General features: G+C 34.0%; 3 protein-coding genes across 3 annotated transcripts in view; 1 reads left to right on the forward strand and 2 right to left on the reverse strand.

Moving 5' to 3' along the window:
• Positions 1 to 2,446, reverse strand: part of LOC124449152 (discoidin, CUB and LCCL domain-containing protein 2-like) — a 5,918-nt gene extending 3,472 nt beyond the window's left edge. The window contains 1 exon segment of the mRNA XM_047000105.1: positions 2,426 to 2,446. Coding sequence (XP_046856061.1) covers positions 2,426 to 2,434 — 9 coding nt within the window. The 5' untranslated portion in view covers positions 2,435 to 2,446.
• A 7,196-nt stretch (positions 2,447 to 9,642) lies between these two features.
• On the forward strand, positions 9,643 to 19,847 carry LOC124448996 (slowpoke-binding protein-like). The gene is made up of 15 exons (XM_046999942.1): positions 9,643 to 9,768; positions 10,919 to 10,986; positions 11,719 to 11,816; positions 12,693 to 12,761; positions 14,374 to 14,525; positions 14,608 to 14,718; positions 15,251 to 15,346; positions 16,085 to 16,170; positions 16,281 to 16,387; positions 16,961 to 17,061; positions 17,407 to 17,460; positions 17,704 to 17,763; positions 18,091 to 18,161; positions 18,273 to 18,338; positions 18,968 to 19,847. Exons 1-15 carry the CDS (start codon positions 9,763 to 9,765, stop codon positions 19,647 to 19,649), a joined length of 1,827 nt encoding a protein of 608 aa, XP_046855898.1. The 5' UTR covers positions 9,643 to 9,762; the 3' UTR covers positions 19,650 to 19,847.
• A 433-nt stretch (positions 19,848 to 20,280) lies between these two features.
• On the reverse strand, positions 20,281 to 22,938 carry LOC124449161 (60S ribosomal protein L36-like). Its single transcript, XM_047000114.1, is given in 5 exon segments — positions 20,281 to 20,403; positions 21,789 to 21,874; positions 21,877 to 21,922; positions 22,177 to 22,295; positions 22,858 to 22,938. Coding segments are annotated over 4 exon segments (312 nt in total). The 5' UTR covers positions 22,276 to 22,295; positions 22,858 to 22,938; the 3' UTR covers positions 20,281 to 20,322.
• Between the last annotated feature and the right edge of the window lie 62 nt (positions 22,939 to 23,000).

Here is a 23,000-nt window from a genome sequence, read left to right on the forward strand (position 1 = left end):
TTCAAAAGAAAATGTATCGCAAAAACTCGATCGCGCGACAATTTTCACTAAATGGAATCAGCCTTTAGGGTTTTTCAGACGCTTTACAAATGAATGAATTTTGATGTTACAAATATTTTGTAAGAAACTTTTCTTGCATAAAAAGTTTGCTCGATTACGTGGAATGCAAATTTTGCCAAGACTTTCGATGTGATTGTCCAATTTGAGCTTGCTTCAATTAATTGATGATTGTACTGTGTAGAGTGTTTTCCTCATTGAACTAAAATACATGGAACGCTACCTAAAGCAATTAATTGAAGGCAAATCTTATACCAGACACGCAAGATTTTACCCCAGACACGCGTGTGTATTGTTTCGAGATTCTCTCGCGGAGTAATAAATGATTGACTACACACCATTGAGCTCTATAATAACTGGAGGGGAAAAGGGGCCTGGACCCCGTGGTCAAAAACATGGCGGTAATGGCGGATTTTGGTTGTCAAAACTTCCACTTTGAGAAAAATTTTTAACATTCGCTCCCTCCCGAATCCGGATCTCTATTCCTGCTTATATTAATGACAACCAGCGAAAACAACCACGATACCGTAAGCATAAAATATTGAAAATAATGCTTCAGGTTTTGTGAAATAGACACACATTTAAATGAGGTAAATCTACTGTAAAATAACGTATATTTTGTCAAGTTAATGCTTTAGCTATATTAGAAATAAATATCAAACGGCATTCTTTACACTGTCAATGTGTTGTTAAGCTTGAATGCATAATCCCATACGCATTGCTTGTGTTTTTGACTGTTTGTTAACAGCTTGGTGCAACTGTCTTTCCTGAATAGATGGGTAAATCTTAGTTAAAATATCCAAAAAGGAGTTAGAAAAAGTTAGCTTACCCCTACGACTTAAGTCGACTGGAAATATATAAGTAGGTATGTAATTTTTTTGAGTTTTTTTTTGGTAGAATTGATTCTGGGTGTCTTATAAGGTATTATGATATTCTGATAAATCTACTGAGAACTTATGAGGAAAATATCTTGAACTAGGAGAGCAAAAGAACGAAATTCAGAAATTCTATAATCATGTTGCTGGTTCTGTTTTGAGCCAAAATATTAGAAACTGGATTGTCATTGACAACCATGGATCTACTACTGCACAGAACTACATTAATTTCCCATCGAAAATACTATTTCTCAAATTAAAGTGCATTGGTTTCTTTGACATAACACTTTTCTTATTGCTGCATGAAGGCAAACCTGTTTAAATAATTATAATGTAGGTGAAGATATTTAGCATGTTGTATAATTGTTATTATACAGTCATTATTTATAATATTATGGCCTTGTGTAATGTATGTCAAGAACTTATTAATTCTCAAAAATGCTAACCTTGCACTACTTTTCTCTTGTGTCCTTACAAATTACAGTTACCTATACTAATTTTTCTAGGTTCAAACAACTTGACAAACTTTTAAATTTTACATTATGCCTTTGAATTTTTCTTTTTGTCTTTTGGTAAAAATATCAGTGAATGACTTAAAAATCAAGTTTATCTAAAATAGTATTTTGTACAAAGTAACTATACATAATTGGAAATATCTCATGTTGAAGACAGATGTCACTTCTTTTACTACATTGCTACTCTTATTCTTTTAAATGATATCGTAATTCTTCAAAAGACATAAAAAGTTCTATGCCATCAATTTTTGCTTCTTCCACATTCCACTTCATTGCAACCAATGCATCTTATGTGAATTTTTAATCACCAGGAATTGAAAAACGTATGGATTTTGTCAGATGATGCAGTACTATATTTAATGCTTCATGCATGTCATCATAAGCTTTTCTTGAGCAAATATTTCAAGGTAGGAGCAAAATTTAGCACATTATTGAACAAAGTAGTTTTTATCTTGATTTTGATGTACTAACCTGTTTACTACACTGTACAACAAACAATTCATTTACAGAAACACCAGATGGCATTTATAAAACTTTTACCATAAAGCAAACTTTTACAAACTCATCATGATTGTCCATAATCTGTCAAATTGTCCAGCCTAGCTGTTTAATACAGGTATTTTTTATTGTACGACATGTACCAAAGAGTTCATTAATTAATCCTGCACTGCATTTGATTTCAATACAGTTCTGTCCTTAATATTTGCTTCATATTTTCAGAAAAATATCATGAAAAAATCCTCCATTTCAACTCAGTTGAAACAAGGAGTTTTAAGATATGCATATCTCGGTAAGAACTGGTTGCTTTGCCTCGTCTAGCAAGCGATTAAGTAAAGAACAAATAAGACTGCATAAACATAACTTAAATTATAACTTATGAGTAAAAACATTCACAAAATATATACCATCACATTTCAAGTATTGATTTAAAACAAAACACTGAACACTTTAAATGGTAAACAATCTTACGTTGCTTACTGGTGTCATGAAATGTTTCCTTTCCTGACATTACTTCAGCATTAGTATACCAAACAAGTTTGCAGCATGTTTTAAAGATAAAATTTCTAAAAGTTTTTGTGCTTGGCATTTTATATAATCGCAATTGTGGTTGTCAAATCCGGGTGGGCGAAAAAAATTTTATTTTATGAGCCCGCGTCTTTCCGCTGACTTTGACAACCAAAATCCGCCATGTTTTAGACCACGCGGCCGCGCGCTAATAATTTATAGTAATTTTGTTGACGTTTCCCCTCCAGGTCTTATAGAACTCAATGCTACACACGCGTGTCTGGGGTAAAATCTCGAGTGTGTGGAGTAAAATAACGGCTTTAAAAAATTATTAGACTTTTGTATTACAGTTAGCATTCCATGTATTTTAGTTAAATGGTTTCCTCGGTCGCCATGTTTAGGGGAAAATTGCATATGGTGAAACAAATTTATGTTAATTTCATGTTCTGCTGAGCATCGGCACTTTGATGTACTCCCCAATATGGATACTTTGCTGCTCATTCAAACACTCCATTGAGATGGAAAGTTGAGAAGATATTGCGTGTGTTTTTGTGCAGTGAACTACCTGAACTATCTTGGTATTATTGTGTATTATGTGCATGTTTACTTTGTGAGTATTTAATTCATTTGTTCTCATTTTATTCAAATGTTCTCATTTAGAAAGTCATCTGTCAAAGAAACTCTTTCATAAACATACCTTTCTTGGCGAGGTCAAGAAAATATAATTATAGTTTTCATTTTTCTCTAAAAAGGAACAATAATTTTCGTCGTGGATACCATGCAACATTTCACACCGATCTTTATTGCCTTTCGTTCTACAGCTTTGGCCAAACCCAATTCTATAGTTAACAGATCTGCAGCAAGGTGCTTTTACACAAGATAAAATACACTCAATTTCACTTTTTGCATCGGTTTTTTTAATCATGGCTTCATTTAATCGCCAGCCTGTAATGTATGATAATGCAAGTTTAAAGTGTTGCAGGAACTGCACTTTAGGGCTCAAAAGCTTACTAATAAACAGTAACTTAAGTTTCACTCCATTAGACATATGTAACTTTGTCTTTAGCATCAATTAATAAAATATGGCAGTGACTCCAAGATATTAGATATTCGTAATACTTTTAATACAAGAATTAGATATTCGTAAAACGTTTTTTTACATGACATAGTACATATTTCATAAGGATTTCCTCTAGCGAGTTTGTTGGGCATAAATATCTCTTTCTTAACATTTAACTAGACTTGCACTACTCGTCCTACCTTTGAGAGAAGAATTAAAACAAAAATTCGATGATTGATATTGTTCGAAATTTTTCCATAATACTACCAACCAAAACCATATCTCAGCACATTTTACGTGAATATTGTTGTTACACATTCCACTATACAAAAATAAATTTTGGTTCATTAGCAAATTGTCTGACTTTGTAGCAGACTTTGTGACACAAAAGGGAAAGCACATCTGCTTATAACGTTTTGTAGTGTTAGACTTTATAAAAGTCATGCCAGCATGAATAATTTATTATTAATGCTTTAGCTAATTGTTCTTGCCTAATTATTGTAAAAAACTTTAAGCCTCTCATTTTTAACACGAATGCCTTTATATGCACCTATTCGAAAGACGAGATATATACTTTTTGACTATGTAGCTACTCGTTCATCGGAAATAGTTTGTTGAGTTTGCCTACAATAATTTGATAATTTTTGATGCTTTATTTTGCATAACCCTTGCAAGTTCCAAATAAAGAGTATGCATGTTGTAATTGATTTGCAAGCATTTCATAAAATCAGTAGTTAACATATTTATTCACTCAAAATTTCCATGCAAATAGTTTATAGTTCTATAGCTCTAAATACGAACGTAAATAGATTGTTAATTACGAAAACATTTGGTCACGCACAATTTAGAAACATTTCGTCAGTTTTATTCATATAGCTATACAACAAACAGCATGCTCACAGTCATGCCTTCTTCACTTCACATATTTTTTGGTAAATCTAATGCGATAACAAAATAATTGACGTGCGCAATGTTGCTTTTTGCATCAACAATAAAAACATATTGAAAAATTACGAGTGAGAAAATTGGCGGTAAATTGACGTTATGTATCATTTTAAATATCAAGTATATTGCAAGGTACTTCTTCCATTGTCTGGCGCAGACTAAGTAGGTTTTACTGACATGGAACGAGTGCCATGTTATTACGACAGTAACGCTACAATCGAACTCGAATCACTTTGCTGAGTCACGTGATTAAACATTTCATCGTTAATATAAGTTGCAAAATGCAAAATATGCGTGGCAGAAAAAATTAGTGGGGTAGTTCGCCCTTCTTCATATTTGAATTATTCTGTGCTTACATTGAAGAGATACTGAATTCCAACTTTGCAAGCGTAACCGCCCTGCAAATTTGGTCAAAATAATTCCAGTTCTGTAGAAATGAATGATGATATTGTCTGAAATCTTCAGCGTTATTATCCCGCACCTTTTCTGTGCGGACGACGCACAAGACATGATTTGTGGGACGACAGAGCATTATGTTGATTTTAAATTTGTTATAATGGCAAAGGAAGCGATAAATCCCTACTTAATATCTTCTTTTTATATAACAAATCTGCAAGGTGATCGTTCCACTATTTTTATTCGCACAGAATAACTCTGTCTTCATTCCAATTGCACATTTAATGCTTTTGAGGATATCATACCTAAACATAGTTATAGTGATTTGTAGAATACACTAGTCCGAATATTCTTCAAAATTACAGTCGACCAAATCCAAAAGAAATATTTGCTAATAAAATTAAATTGTACGCATGATTTTCAAATCGACGATCCCCCGGTCTTAGAAAGTGAAAGTGAGTCAATTAAGGCTTCATTAAAAAATAGAAAATACAATGCTAAAATAGTCTGCAGCTCCCAATGTTTTACAACAAATGAGTCGCAAGAGAAGTCAAGAATAATTAAAATACGCTTTGGCCAATCAAATAAATGGATATAGTCACCAGATGGTGCGAGATTTGTGCGCTTAACCGCTGCCTCCATAGACAAAAATGCTTTTCAAATTATGACTTCAGGTGAAACCGAACTGCGACTCGGACTTCGTAAAAAAATACACGTAATTACTCATCATTTTGGTGACCTTAGTATTCAAAGTGAAATAACTATTTTTTAAGAAATTATACGTGAGTTGCATGAATATTTTGAGATATCCTAGATCGTCCTGAGCTAATCCTGTATTTGACAGACCGACAACTTTTGTTTTTGCACAAGATAAAATACACTTAAATTCACTTGATGCGTCAGTGTTCTCAATGATCGCCATTCTAAAAAGTAGTTGTATGGTGATGTTGATCATGTCCAAAATATAGCAGGAATTGACTGTGCTCATTATGAAAGATAATTTTTATATATAATTACAGTACATATCCTCATTATCATGAACATCGAAAGCATGCATCAACTGCTAATTTCATAAATGAAACATCTTTTGCCAGTCTACTTCAACTTAAATAATACAAATCACTTCACCTTTTCGTATAAAAGTAATGCGATAATTTAGGGACTGACTCTGTTCTCAAACTGGTAACATTAAAAACAATAATAAAGACAGCATCTTGTCCCTTTTTGCAATGCGTGTATTGTAGATTCTGTTAAGCCACTAGCTCATCAGCAACCCATCAGACAGACCTTTGGCAGACTTTGTAAAATGTTGAATTTATTGGGCTTTTCTAAAACCTCTTAAAATGGCAGGTGCATGGTTAATAATAAAACAACAAAAAACTATAGAAACACATTTAACGACTATAAAGTAAAAATAAAACAGAGCTAAATGGGCATTCAAAGAAAATATGCGTTCAGGTTAAAAACAGGACTTCAATTCACAACTGGTTATATTGTATGAGTCGTATGATAGATTTAGACATTTATGAATGTCCACTATAATTATTGTTTGTTACAGTTGTTATCTAAATTTACAATGAATGAATAATGTAACTGTTTTTAATGCAAATGAACTTATAAAACAGTTACTCGAAAAACTGCCACCAATTCAAGTAAGACGTTCATTTTTTCATTATGTAAGATTTTGCATTTTCCATATTTTTTAAATTTACTGCTGCATTGTTGCCTGTAAACCATTAACAGTTTTGCGCATATGTAGACGTCGGAGACCTATTTTTTGAGCTAAATATGAAAACAGCGCAAACAAACTTTTTATTTAGCTAAATACACATTAAATATATAAAAAATTCCTTTCCCATATTTTACGTTTGTGTCAGGACTTTGGACGACCATAATTTGAAAATGTTCACACAACAGTGACAACATAACAACATCATTAGCACACTTATGTGAATGTTTCCTACTAAAACAGTTTTTCATCAACATAATATCACATCGACACTACGCAGACATTGTAAAATGCTGTAAACATTGAGCAATTCAGCTAAATGCACTCTTAAAAAAACAGGTGGTCAAATATTCAATAACAAAAAAAACTCTGGAACAATTTCAAGGGATTTAAATTTAGAAAAGAATTAGAGCAGAATAGAGTTTAAAGAAAAAATATAAGTCTTAAAACAAATACAGTCACAAATGCACAATTATTGCATTGTTTCACTGTCAGACTTTTTGGATTTTGAAAGTAAATAAGGAACATACCTTGTAGCTAATGTTCTACAGATAGTTTAGTCTTGTCTTGAATTAAGAATATTACAAAAACTGCATCTATCAATTTTAAGACAAGCGTCTTTAAAAATACTCACAAGATTAAATTGCAGCCATTTGAAAGATAATAGTTTCTGTTTTTAACGAAGTACACGCGGCTATTGGCAACTGGTTATTGACTGGGCTTACGATATTTTCATAATTTTATCAAATGTAGTATAACTACTTTGCATAACCAATTTTCAATGCAAATAGCATGTGGCTAATATGAATTAAACAGATCTTGACCATGTTATTCTATAGTGTATCGTACGTTCTTTATCGAATTTCTTATCGCTACAGCTATAGGTCGAACGCAAGAAATTTAACGTTTTAACCAGATGTTTCCAAACTGCACATTTGAACAAAGGCGTCGTAAGACTGATTTTATTAGGGGGAAAGCATATCATTTGCGCCATAACGTATAATCAATATTGATTTCAATGGCAAAATGCTGTTCAATAGCTATAAACGATAAAATTATGAAAAAAAGTTGAAAAAATACTTTAAGAGAAGTTTAAAAAGATTACTTTTATGTATTAGACTTTAGAAACGTAAGCCATTTAAGTTACATTTTGAGTAAAAGAATTCTTTATTTTAGGAAATACTTTCAAATGATTATAACAGTGAGTAGCACAGCATTCATAGATTACATGTTCTTTCTCAAGGGCGAATCTAGGGTTAGTCAAAAGGTATTACTGCTGCACATTTTTGGAATATATTTCAATTTCTAAGCCCCTCGGAGACAAGTCCATTGGTGAAATTATATTTTTTAGAAGTTCAAAACCAAAGTGCTTTTTTGAAAGTACTTTTAATTTAAATCGACATTAAATCGAAATCAATTGGCAAAATTTTTTTAATAAAACGTCAATTCACGTCAAATATAACGCCCTATAGTAAACATTTTGTTAACCTCTCCCTCCTGGTTCTGTCTGTCCAAAACCACTTTGATTCGACGTTTCTCGCTAAATACCTCGCGTTTTGTTGATAAGGGCTTTTTAATGAGCTTTATGAAATATCATGAATTTGATACTTATTTACGCATAGCTAGCAGTCCTTCTTTTCCTGCCCACGAAATTAAAAAATATCCAAATAAAACGTTGAGCTAAGTGTTAGCTACTTTTTACAGTTCAGGAATGCCCTATCTCAAGCATTAATTTTTAATACTTTTACAAGATATAATTTCAACAGGTTCCTCCTTATTATATTTATCTGAAGCAAATTATAAAGTTTTTATGTGTTCCCTAGCAACAAAACTAGTTTGTATTTTTCATTCTCTTACATTTCCGGAGCAACAAAACGAATAAAATTGCATTGTTTTTCCATAATAGACAGCTTCTTAAGGTAATGGTGGATGACTTTTGTCATTTAAATTACAGCATAGTGAATATACAGTAGAGCCACTATATTGAATTTTTCGTGCCACGCATATCTTTTTACGCATGGGATTACCATAGTGGCAACCAGTCAATTGCTTTTTGACCAATAGAAATGATAAAATAGCTTACGGCAGCCAGTAATCTCATTAAATATACAGCAGCCAATTGCACACGAAGAGGACCTACTGTATATCCCTATACTGCATGTGATTTAAACATTGTAAAAACTACCCATTTAATTTTGCCGTAGGAAAGTAATGTGACGTAAAATCATCAGTGAAGTAGTAGCCTTATTGCTGGAATGCCAGTTCTTTTAAAGTTGGGTATTCAGTGCGCAGATTGAAAAATATAGAAGAACTTTTTCTATGTACAACTCGATGCTGTAGTGATGTATATGTTATTAAATTATACTGGCTGCAGTTAAAATCATTTCATCGCTTAGTATAAAAGACAATTAACTGGCTCTATTATATCAACATGCGCAATAAGATCTGTTCTAGATCTATAATGACTATATCTATCTAGATTAATTGCTCTTCTGTATGTTCCTTGTTAAGTGATAAAACTGAGGAGTTTTTCTACAAGGACAAACATACACCGCAGCGATCTTCGTAATCATTGGTACTAGTAGTTTTATAGGCCACACAAGACAAGGTTTGTTAACATGAAACTATGCATTACGGTGTTAAGCTAGCACAATATTGTTGTATTCTCAACAGTTCAAAGGAGAGTTGTGTTAGATATTTTTGGCATCCCCTGTATATTTTGGATCAATGCGCACATTTATCATTTGTTGAAAACAGAATAAAGACAGGAAAAAGCTATTCTTTTCAAATCGGCGTCATTTCCTTTAGGAACTGAAAAATCTCCAAACTAGACTTCTGAAAATGATGCATGACGTTTTAATGTTGAGCCATTTCAAACGAACTTTAACTTCAGTGACGAACAGCTTTTAGGAAAAAGCCTTTCTTAGTTTCTTGCCAAAGTACTACTTTTTTGTCACTCATACCGTGGAAGAAGCACAATGCACGCACAGAGGTCTCTGGCTACACGTGCTTTCATCAGCATTGATGCATATAAATATGTATATGCAATGCAAAGGTCAATCGAAATGTGATATTTTGCAGAACAAATTGACCAAGTTCAGCATGCATTTGTACTTAAATTTTAACCCGAAATCGAGGTTTATTTCATAAAAAGCGACGGAATAACACAGCAGTCGATCAATGATGGTAAGATCTTCTAAAAAATCTAATGTTTCCTCGATCTTACTATGTAATTTAGTTTTACTTTACAACACACTGGGCGGCTGTCCTGTTATGTTGAGGCTGTGAGGGTATTTCGAATTGTTTACAATAAACTTTGTGAAGTAAGTATACATCGAAAGCCTTTTGCTTCGACCATAATGTTTACACCGTGCCAGATTACTTGTTCAGCCACTGAAGAGTTTAATCGTAAATCAAGTTACGACTTTCTATATCGCTATAATACAGACAGTATCGAAGCAGAGTCGCACCATTCTGCTTGTATTTTTGTGTATAACAGCTCGTCTTTCACTTTAGACAGTTAGACTACAACCTGTGTTATTAAAACATAATGTTAGAATTGATCTTGTCAAAGATTATGGCGGTTTTGTCAAACACTTTCAAGTAGCGATTGTCTCTAAGTAAGATTGTCGGTGAGCAAAATAAGCATTTCAATTCATTACGTTGGCCGTATGGTCGAACTCCTCTTAAACGCCGATTCTTCATTCTTGTAGTTGATTAAATATTATATAAATTAAAACTTTAGCAATAGCTGTTAGTCTTGGTGTTGCACAAGCGAAGGACGACATTGTTTGCTCGAAATGTTCATAACCAATGAATGTATTTCAATCAATTCAATGTGTTTATAATGCTAAGAAATACTAAGACCGGATCCATAGAGTATCGTGCATTGAGGGCGGGGCATAGCATATATTTAAAGTCCATTTTCAACTGTCTTAGCGGCTGAAATAAAGAAGTTTTTTTGATGAAACTATAGGACTACAGGGATACTTTACATGATAATAATAATTATTTCTTGGAGTCAAGTGCCTCTGGAGATGACTGCCGCTAAGGTTGTCGAAACGTCAGTCAACATCAACACCAACAGTCCTCTACTAACCTGGATGATCTACATCTACGTACATTATAATTATTCATATCAACCGACGGATGTAGAAATAGGGATTATACTTCTATGTAGCTGCTTATATGGCCTTGCTAATCTTATATTATTCATTTCAATGGACGTGTAGAGGAAAAAAATGTCGTTCCCCCGGGGTTGCTGCACCTTCGCTTTCCTTCGATTTTCTTGTTTTCAAATCTAAATATGGCTGATTAATTTTTTCTTTTCTAACAGCTGCTGATTTTCATTCAAGTTGCATTGGTGGTAATTTCTATCTCGTGTCTTATATTTTGCACATGGAGGTAATTACGAATGGAAGAATTATTTCAGGGATGTAAGCAGAGTGTTCGACCGCTCGTTTCTTACTTACATGAATCTGTTAAGCATTTTATGGTGTCTTGCGACAAAAAATGAATAAATTGTGTTGCATGTTTAATTTTTACACCTTTTTCAGGCTTATATTTTCCTTCAGCAATTCCACTTTTTTTTGACCAATTTCTGAACAATCATTAACCGCCATGCAGCCTTGTAGAAAAAATTTTATTAGTAGTTAATCAAATTTTTGAAAGTGAAAATCAATTTTTTAATTGTTTTTGACATTGTTCTTAATTCATTCTGACCCAAGTTAGACATACATTGATACAGTGGCGGATTACTAACTATGGGGCCTGCAGTGTGGGTTAAGACAAAGTTGCGGGCCTTTTGTGATATCTTTTCCCCCAAAACTTCAGTCTCTTGCGAAGTTTGCGTTCCTCACGCTCGTTTACATACAGTACAATATGAATTTAAAGTTCAAACTGGGAAAAGCCACTACTCCATTATTTCTGAGCATCGCGCACTTAAACAGTAGAATGTACGGTTTTTAACAGCATAAATGCTCTAAATCAAGCCCATTTAGTAAAAACTAATTGATGTCAGACCCTCAAATCATGTTTTGGAAAATAACCTGTGTTCAACTGTAATATGGGTGTGCTATGCTTTTAAAATCAACTTTCTTACTTTTACAATAAACTTAATTGGTCATAAATATTCAGTTGTAGACGGAAGTATGGTTATTCCAAAATACCCGACGAAGAAAATGTTTCAGACAAGTTGACAAGGGATAGAAAATTCCAAAGACTGGCTTTGAAAGGTCTTAAAATTTTGCATAATCTAAACGCGTTTAATACCCCGCCAATATTTTAATTATTTTGAAGTGACAAAAGTTTGGTTTAAATATCCAATTCGAAGAAATATTGTTTATAGAAATGGCTGATGGTTATATTTATATTTATCGGTTGACATGACATGTTCACCTGAGTTTTTTTTTGTCTTGGACAATGTTCTGTAGACATTGATGCAATGTAGCTAGCCATATGTTGCAAATTGTTTGTAAATAATGTCGTGTTTTACAGTCATTTTCCACTACACTATTGTCAACTACTTTCGTTTCTCTGTTTCCCACCTCCGCGTAAACGGCCTTCTGAATATTTTTCGGTTTTTTTTTCGCAAGCTCTCTCTGTGCCACCACCAATGTTTGATCTGCTTGTTTTCTGTCCCGGTCTTCCACGATTGATTCTTTCTGGTCAAACCTTCTTAATAGAGAGTTTTAGTTTGGTGTTAATTGCAAACCGCAAAAAATCACGTGATTATGGCTTTGCGGTGTACGGTTCAGGTTTAAACGGCAAGGGGCTCTTCTTGCGGAAGGTTATGAACGGCAAGTATTTTAGTACTTTTGATACAACCAAGTGACGTTTATGTGTCAAATGTATATTTTATGTGAGTATACAACGTGACTATGCCTTTTTATTAACATACTTTTAACAAAACATGAAATTTACCATGGGAAAATGCCAATTGTAAAATACAAATGCAAAACGCCATGCTAAATTCAAATTTTTTGAAGCGGCAAACTTCATCGGCAGGCGGGTAGCTGAAATTTGTCGTTTGCCGTGAACGCCAAACCAAAGCTCTCTAATGATCAACCACTGCATTCAGTCGCGTAAACATTGATTTTTTTCCATTTCAGAGGCTCTTTGTCAGTTTTTCTTAAACATGTCTCGAAAATATACATTTGTAGAACAATTGGACGACATCGGTAAGGATTAACTTGTGCTTGAAAAAACTGAATCATAAATGATTTTCACAGTGTGTATATTGAGCACATGCAGCTAGACTTGTTGCATAAATTTGTTATGTTTGCATGCTACTTGTTGTATAACGAGAATTTTGTTCAGTCTAGACACAATCTTGTACCTGACTAAAGCTATGATTAAGAAAATCATGCATGCTGGAGCTCAGAAAATGAGAAATTTTGTTTTTAATGTCATTGATTAAGAGGTTTTATCTTTTGCAACAATGAAAGTTATGCCTGCATATGTATGACCGAAGAATAAAGATTTATCACAAGTCAGTTTCATTGATCAAACTGTTCTCCTCATTTCTTTGGTTTTACCTTATATATAATGTCAAAAGCATACAATGGCAACAGCCTTTAAGGCGAAAGTTCATGTGCTTTGTCCTTGACTCAAGCCAAACTATAAGTTGCTGCACAACTATTTCCGCATTGCAAGGGCATTAAATGAAATCCTGATCCTAACTTTGTCAATGCAAGTGATATTTGTAACACAAGGTAGGACCTTTGCATCTACGGAGGGAAAATGTTTTCGTTTTCTTCTGCGGAGGGAAAATGTTTTCGTCCGTTTGTAAAAACTCAACAAAGTTGTATATCCTTGCTACCACAATTACTACAGTGTAGTATGATATTTTATATAATAACGAAAAGACTTTGAGCAATTTCATTGATCGAGAGCTATGATCTATAAGAGGACATATGCACGGAATTGACGTCACTGAAAATTTCATGTTTATAAAAACAAACAAATGGCGGACATACTTGAAAATTTATTGCAATACCTCCCTGACTGGGAAAATAAAGATATTCACAAAGACCTAGTTGAAGCAGTGGTCGTATTTGAGCAAAAAGAATAGAAAAATCCCAGTTTTCAAATATCAATTTGTACTTCGTCTTCGATAACAAAATTTCAACAAAATTGATCAGCCATTGCTTGTTTATTTTGTTAGCCAATCACATTTCATCACGTGATTAAGCTAGCCAATAGCATTTCATCAATCCTATAGATCACGTCAGCGTGATATTTGCAACATCAAGACTTTTCAATTTTCCAAGTGTTGGTAGGCAAAGAAAACAAACTGCTTGACCGTTTTAATTTGGGAATTTTTTGATTTTATTATATAAAACAAATAGATCACATTTAACCGTTGTCTATACAGTTATAGATACACGGGTATGACGTCAATTGCGATAAAACTCGCCCCGGCGGCTCGTGGTCACTTTTTTAGTTGTTAACGTCATATTGACGTGATTGACGTCATACCCGTGTATCTATAACTGTATAGACAACGGTTAAATGTTATCTACTTGTTAAATATCATATGCACCCAATTGAATCAGATACCAATTTGACAAATGACTGGCCGGAGCGATCAATGCTAGGTAGACGAGCATAAGATTTTTAAAGCTTCTGATAATAATCAAAATTTCTGTAGAAATTTATCATTTAAAATGGAGAGTACGAAACGTTGTTTTAATGTGTTATGAATTTGAATTGTTCCTTAAATTTTATCCGTGAAACTCTAGGATGTTTTATTTAACTTTTATTATAGCGTTGTTTTTCTGATTCAACAAGGTTGTCGACTCGGAAGAAGCTGGTTCATCGTCAAAGAAGTAAAATCCGAAAAGAAACTCTTGATTCTGACTAAGAAAAGTTCGGACTGTTTTCTGTCACTCACTCCGTCCACCATCCAGTTGCTTAGAGATCTGTTTGAGCCCCTAAGTAAAGTATGTTTTTCGTAGACATTAATAGACACGAGTTTTACCCTATATTTGATGTTTACTGCTGAAATACTTATTTATATTTCAGCACCCTTACATTTACGCAATCAATGATATTGATGTATTGGCACAAAAACCGTTTGTCTTTGTCGTTGAACCCTTTAATTCAAAAGGAACATTAAAAGATTTGATTTATAAGGTATGGCATGCCATGACTCATAACATTGTTATTGCTAACCTGGAAAATGTGTTAGCCATATGGCCTGTTGGTTGCAGTGTTAATGTAATATCATGGTACTAAGACGTGTAGTGACTCAATTGCATGTTGTCCAGTTTTTTCCACATATTTTGTACACCTACGAGGCTACGGGCAAAAAGTGACTAGACTGCTTACTTGTTCAAAGTGTTTATATGTCACGTTCATTATATTTTAAATCATTGCACGAACATGTGAGTATGCGCAGAGCAGGCACGTAGCCAAAACGATATTTGGGGGGGGCATATTGATATATTTATTTTATGATCCGTAAAAAAACAAAAGAAACTAATACGGCGTGTCATGCATATATGAATATGTCCCCCCCCTTATTATCGTTCAGGTTACGTGCCTTGCACAGAGGTGACCAGATTAATGACCATTTATTGAAAAAAACTTACTTATATACACTGGTTAACCTAATAACCTCCCTCCCTAACTTTTTTGATTTTTATTGGTGCTCATTCATCTTCAGCGAAAACCACGCGAAGTTTGGGTGGGTAAATATCGTACGCAAGGCAAAGCTTTGAGTGTTGTGGAAATTAAGACTTATGGACAACAGATATTAAAGGTAATTTTTTTAAAAAGTTTTGTGTTTCACTTGGTTAATATCTAGGGGCCGGTTGCACGAATTGCAGATAGTGTTATCCATAATAAAGCTATTTTTTCAAAAGTTGCAAACAATTAAAAAAATTTCTATTTGTTATTCGAAATTAATGAAGTATTTCATTAAGAATGCAAAGTCTCATTTTGTAAAGATCGAAAACATCGCAATCTTTTTTAAACGCTTAATCATGTCACGATTCAAAGGATAACGCTAAATACTCCATGTGCAACCAGTAAATAGCAAAGGATTAGGATGATTTAGCAAAAAGAATACATCAGCAAAAATGCATCGAGTAAAGAGTTCCGTCTTCTATACAAATATATTAATACGCTAAATTGATCCAAATCCTAACCACTCGTACTATAGTGATAGATTATGTCCGGCATATTATTCTACAATGCGCAAATCTAGCATTTTATAACACAGAATTATTACTAACAATCAGTCCCAAGAAAACTTTGCATTGTTTACACAAATCCTTTAAGGAATGTCAACTGTGAAAAAAACGTGAGATGATACTTTAAAATTTAATGTTTTCCAACAGCACTGCACATTGGGAAAATACTTATCAGCCTTCTCATTATTTATCGCATATTACCCTGACCAGCGTATTTAATGTGGTACAACTAACGATAAATTTAGCGGAGCCATCTTTAATTGCGATATTATCATTTAGAACAATCAACAATCGATGTTTTATAGGCGATGCTTTTCTTGCATAGCAAAGGCATACCAACGAACGGACACGTACACTGCGGAAACATATTTGTCAAGAAAGGCGTGTGCAGGTAGCTAAATTCATTTTGCTATTATTTAGTCGATGTTTCGAGGAGATTTTTTATCGACACGCTCAGCTATTAACGATTTCTTCACATGTTAAATTGTTTACTGTCTCCAGGATATCGGGATATGAGCAAGCCATTTTGGGCTTTAAGTCTCGCCTCCAACCAAGACTGTCGAAATTGCTAAAGAAAAACAAATATGCCATCGATACATTGTGTTTTGGTTAGTATTATTATACTAATATAAGTTTCTGATGCAAAGTTTCTTACCCAAATTAACTTTGAATAATGTGTGCATGGCAATTCCGAATAGTTAAGCTTACACAATTGTTTTTATAAATCAATAGGAACTAGTAAATATGTTGTCTAATTTCTATTTCCTTTATAAAAAACCATATCAAAATGATTAATTTATCAATTCTATTTCAATGACATATTGTTCTTTAAAAATGTGCTGCGAAAACCACGCAGCCAGCGACACTTTCACGACACTAAAAATTCCATAGAGTTGAAAATACTTGGGTTTTTCCAGCATTCAACCAATCAATTCAACCAATCAGTGTTGTGTTTTTAAAAGAGTATTTTATAAAGGCTTCTCCAAATCACGTGGTCTGATGTTTTATGAATTCTCATATTATATTTCTTTAAATGAGAAGACGACCCCTCGTTATCAAGGTCATTCTTTGAAGTGAATTATAAAAACGAGAGATGATTAAAATTTTAAATTCAATGAAACAAAAATTGTGAATCCGAAGAGAATGACTAATAGCTGTTTTGTTTATTTCAATGATTATAGGCCATCTTTTGTTTGAAATGTCCTACGGTCAAGAATTATTTGACGCCAAACCAGGCAAACTACATTTTGAGTATTGCTCAAGAAGTGAAGAAGTTGGCGAGGTGATTATCTTTGTTATCTTTCCTTTTCGTTTCAGGAAGTGTAAAGCAGTAAAGCTCTGTATAAATATTCAAAGTCAGCTTGAACTGCACAAATGATATGTTGTTCAAATTGTACGTAGTTTCATTTTTGCTCCAATAGAGTCACTGCGTCAAAGAAGATTGCTCCAATCTTAACAGCACTCGAGTGTTCTTCACAAATCTATAGTAGTTTCCAGACTGGACTAGTTTGCCCAAGATTCCACATAGTTCTATACTAGATTCTACACATTGCTTTCTACCAAATTCGACAGTTTGATTTTAACTAGATGGTACTTCATTAATTTGTTTTTGTGTATGAACTTTCAGATATTGAAGTTCGTGTTTGGTAATAACGATTCAAGTTATCCTGATTTAAATGAAGTAAGTGAATAAATGTGCAAATGTTTTCGTAAATGCTTGACAGGTATAAATTTTGTTGCCACGGTATATTATGATTAGTTTGAGAAAATAGTAAAATGACGTGTTCCGTTCACCTTTAGTGTCTTGTCCGTCAAAGTTGCCGGAATTTTCAACAATAACCCAATGAGTCTGTCATGCATTAGTCTCAAACTGCCTGGTGTTGAAAGCTGAGATAACCATTTAATAATCAATTTTATTATTTAGATATTAGCCCACCGCTTTTTCCAAGGTTACACTACTTTAGATCCTATTGATTCTGATTCGGTAGGTATTCAAGAACCACTTTAAAATGTAACAGATCAGAAAAGTGGATAAGAATCGTCTTCACTACAAGATCTTGATATTTTAGGCAATTTAATTCATGTTGTCATTGACAATTAATTTTGTTGTTTCTCAAGAAAAAAATGCTCGTCTTTAAACACGAGTCACAGTTGACTTCTGAATTCTGATGTTTATTGTCAGATGGCTTATAATAAAACTGCAGGGTTCATTAATTTCAGTTTTGTTTCTTATAATAAAGCTAACTGATATGCAACACAATATATGCTTGTCCATGCCGTTTTAATTTGTCGTTGGAAATGTTTTTTGCAGATTTTTTTCAAGCCTCAAGTTACTCGTAGTATCCTTAAACCCTTCAAGAAATATTTTAAGAAGATGAAAAGGTATTTGATTTTTTGACGTGGTAGATTGACAATGTGACATTTTGTTCATGCAAACGTGCACATTTGCTTGTTTCTGCTGCAACTAATGCGTGTTTTTTACGATTTCCACAGGAAGTCTATAAAAGACAGAAGTGAAGAAGGAAAAGAGGCTGTAGAATCACCGGAGCTAATGAAAAAGTAAGTTGTTGAAATAAATCCAGTGCTGATTACCAGTGCTGTAGAACTAAATTTATCAGATAGGGGGCTCTCTTGACGAAGCTGAAGCCATGAAATTATGAAAAATTACCTATTTCAAAGGTAGAAGGGGGCCTTCTCCCCCAAGCGCTGTCCCCCCACTTCTACAGCACTGCTGATTACAATGCTTTTTTAACAGGTAGTTTTATTTTCCAACAGCAATTTGGTCAAGTTGAAAAATGCTCGTCCATTTTCCAGCATTTTTAAGCATTACACAAAACGATTCCTCTTTAGATTGTTTTAATACAAAATAAAGCACATTCCGAGGAGGGACATCTCGTTTTCTTGATATTCAAGATATTACAAGAGTTTGAAACAAAATAATGTGTAATACTTCGTCTTTATTCCAAAGACATCATCAGACTTTTGATAAGTCTGATGATGTCTTTGGAATAAAGACGAAATATTACACATTATTTTGTTTCAAACTCTTGTAATATCTTGAATATCAAGAAAACGAGATGTCCCTCTTTGGAATGTGCTTTATTTTGTATTATTTGAAATTGTCTGCTTGTCCTGGTTATTAGATTGTTTTGAGAATGATAACGTGGTTTTTATTTCATTGATTTCAGGTCTCATGTAACGTATGACCCTGAAGAGGAAAAGATATCAAATCCTATTTTACTCAAACGCCCTGTCGAAATAGTCGTGACGTCACCAGAACATTCTTTAAGCGACGAGGCATCTCTAGATTTATCTAAAGCTGTTAAATATGATGTTTCTTCACAGGAGTTAGAATACGACCCGTCAATGGATACGGAAAGCCGTCCTTCGGACGCTATGAAGCATGATTCGTCAGGTGATCAACGCAAGCGGTCGCTCTTTGGTGTAGAAGCCTTGATGGATTCAATCAAACAAGCCATTCAACAACGTCATGATGTCCTGGAGCAATCCGAAGATGAAGCTAACTCGCGTCGCTCGTCGTTTTCATCTACGTCATCGGATACCCATACATCCCCACTTACCTCTGAGTCGCAGAATTTGTCAACCTCTAAAAACCTCCCCGATAAGCCATCTCTTTCCAAGAAACCTTTCATTACCAAGTCTGATTCTTTGCCTCAACAAAAAACACTTCCAAGTCATCCTAAGACGACGCCTTCTATGCCCAAAGCGCCTCCGGTCTCATCGATTCTACACAGAAATGACGGCAACCAAGGAAACAAAAGTGAGAGGCAGAACCTGCTCAAGTCCATTATTGAAGGTAGGACATTGCGCAGGACAGTTACAAATGATAGAAGTGCACCGCGTGTGTAAGGACAGTTTTTGAAGAATTCTAACCTAGTAACTGATAATGTAAAGTTTTATTGGTGACATGTAATAGCCTTTCGAATTTGGTATGTCTAAGGATTCTCATTGCGTCATGCGTCACCTTCGCCTTTGATATGAAAAATGTTAACGGTCGTGGTGGAACACAACTCCATAACGGAAAAATTACAAAATTGTTCATTGTAAGCAATTGATCCAATAGCGTACGACCAGACTTTTCCGGTTAGTATAGTGAAACTTGATTACGAGGGGCTTCTCTAGGTGAATTGCTAAGTCTTTAGAGAACGTCACTAGTGACTTTGATATCATTGTTTTCAACGAGAACGATTTTCTAAAGTATTTCTTACTGTCAAAATCAACACCGATTTCTAAAAACTACTTTAATTCATAGAAGTGTCCATGAAACAATCTTGTAAACTAGTGTTGGGAGAATTGCCATTCAGCTGATATCATTCAAAGGTTTCTAATGAAGGGATAGCTTTAAAAAATGCCTATGGGTATCTGAGTACTGTTGAAAAGCATGTTTCAAACAAGAGCACGTGTTCAACAAAATATCTATTCTATTCCCCAGTAGATGTTTCAAACATGACAGTAAATAATTCACAAAGGATTCACAAAGTCGAATTTCAAAGATTTATTTATAAACACATTGATAATGGCTTCAATGTTGGGCCTTTCTTTGAGCAGCAATTACACCTTGCATTTCTTCGCGTTTTCTTTTGGCTCGACGATGCGTTCCGAGCTAAATAAAGGCGAGTTTTAGGAAAGGAAACAGAATTACTAGCAGGAACAAAGACTTAGACACAGAAGATTGCTATTGCAGCAAACTGTTCAAAAAGATTCAAGATAATGAAAACTTCAATTTAGGACCTTGGTGACTGTGTCCGTTTACAGTCGCGGCAATAGACGCGTTCCGAAAATATTTCATCAACACATTAGCTCACTTTTATCAATAGATTTAAAGAGTTCCTCAACGAAACTCTTTGAAAAACTCCTAAATTTTGGTTATTCCTATTTTGAATTGACCAATCATACCATGCGTTTTTTTAAATTAACCAATCACGTCAAGGCTTTGTGAATCACTCCGTAACTGAAAGAAATTTGATTGAATTTTCCCCCAGTATAAATGACTTTTAAATGCTGAAATTTCTTAAAATGTACAAGCTTTTGACAAACTTGTGAATTGGCAATCACCAGAAGCTATGTTTACTGGGAATTAATCGTGATTCTATTTATAGCGCTGACTATTATTTTGACGGCTGTCAACAATAAAATCTTTGTGATCATCATAATATTTGTTTAGCCATTTCAGTCAGCTCCGATGACCTTAATTCCACCTTAAGTTTTTACTTCTGGTAGTTGCAATTTCCCAATTTTCAAAGAATATCTTTCCTTTTAAAAAATAGCAACAATTTTACTGAATTTAACCCGATGCCTGAATTCATTCAGTTACAAAGTGATTCACAAAGCTTTGTTGTGACTAGTTGGTTTAAAAATTGCACATTATATGATTGGTCAATTCAAAACATGAAGCTAGAAGTTTTTCAACGAATTTTGTTGAGGAACTCTTTAAATCAATTGATAAAAGTAAGCTAATGTGCTGATGAAATATTTTTGGAATGCTTTTATTGCCGTGACTGTAATAGAGGCGACTGCTTAATTAAGGTAATTTCAATAGTATTTCTATTATTAAATTTTTGGGATATTGCCTGGTGACCACACAAGGATTACTGCTACATACAGTGCCACTAAGCACAGGTTCAACTGTGTTATGAAGACATCAGTCAGATTACATTGTGATTTGTAATCTTTTCGTGAACTATGAAACCCTTAACAGCAAATGCTTGTTTTTAATAATTGCAAATAATTTTTTTAGAAAATGTTTATCTTCAAAGTTTGCTACTAGAAAGTTAAATACTTTATACAGGCATGAACGCCACAGCAGATAACTTTTGAAAGCAGCCGGGTAGCCAGCAGGCAAAAATTGGTAGTGCTTTGTAAATTTCAGATCATAATCATTATTCACTTCTTTAGAAATCTATTGTGTTTACAGTGAGTAAACACTGAAAAATTTACACAGCACAACCAAACTTGAAAGATTTCTAGCTCCTTGGCTTGGTCACTCACCCTTTTCTTTACAAACTTCAGCGCTTTTTTATCTTTTCCAATACGCAACATTTCCATGCAACGCCTTTCATAAGGAGCATAACCGTAACTTCTCGGATCAAGTCTCGGATCAGTTTGACTCGTTTGTTGCAAACCTACCAAAACATTTAAAGAAACTATGGGTTTACTCTTCTTTACTTTCAAATGGGAACATAAGTTACTTTGGCTGTCAAGAAAAATTGGTGGAAACCACATGAGTCATACTGCTTACACCTTTAGTCATCATTATGCGGAGGTAGTGAAAAGAACTGAATTGTCAATATGCATTCATAGTTGCAGTGGTAGCTAGGTAAAAACTAAATGGTACTAAAACTTTTCACATAACAATTTCATTTTCAGTATTACTTACACCCTTTTGTCTAGACGGCTTAACTTTACTAGTTGCATTCTTCGTGACCTTGTGTCCTTTCTTGAGGCCAACGGCCATCTCCAAGTTTGGAGAAGACATAGTTTTGATTTATTTTGCGACTAAATTCATTTAAGGAAAACAAACATATAAACATTAGCAAGAAACAAATCAAACAATTATACATAGAATGCAAACGGGGCAATAAGGACTAGATCTTTCATGAGCACCGGCTGCACAGCAAAGTCATTAGTAAGCTGGGGTGAAACTTATATTTGATTTCACAGTAGAAAGTGCATACAAAGCAATAAATTCAGATATTGGTATATATATCAATTTAACACAGATTTCTCCAACTACACAATATAAACAAATCAAATCAGATTGACCAAATGATATGCATTGTCCAAATACGATCAGTACTGAGTATCTAATTATTCGTTGGGTTACCCAGCCACAAGCATAAACACGAAAAAACAATGCCGCGGCTGTGTAAAGAAAAATAACAATTAAAGGATTGATTTCGAAATTGACGTCGGCGAATTTAGCGAGCTTTTTGTCGAAAAAAAGGCCTAATTCATCACTTGATAAAATCTTCGACTGAGTAATTTGGCATGACATAAAACTAGTAGTTCAAACACCAATGAAACACAAAGATTGATGAGATAATAATGGATTCATTACCTATTTTATAAACTTGGATGAAATTTGAAAATGGCCACTTTGGAAGAGAAAGCACGCTTGCAAAGGAGCATGGTATAAATCTAGAACAGGGGGGAGTGGGAAAATTCTGAGAGTAGTTGTTACTGCGCAAGTGCAGCAAATGC

This window comes from Xenia sp. Carnegie-2017, unplaced genomic scaffold, assembly GCF_021976095.1.
Source record: "Xenia sp. Carnegie-2017 unplaced genomic scaffold, XeniaSp_v1 HiC_scaffold_13, whole genome shotgun sequence".
Classification (NCBI taxonomy): domain Eukaryota; kingdom Metazoa; phylum Cnidaria; class Anthozoa; order Malacalcyonacea; family Xeniidae; genus Xenia; species Xenia sp. Carnegie-2017.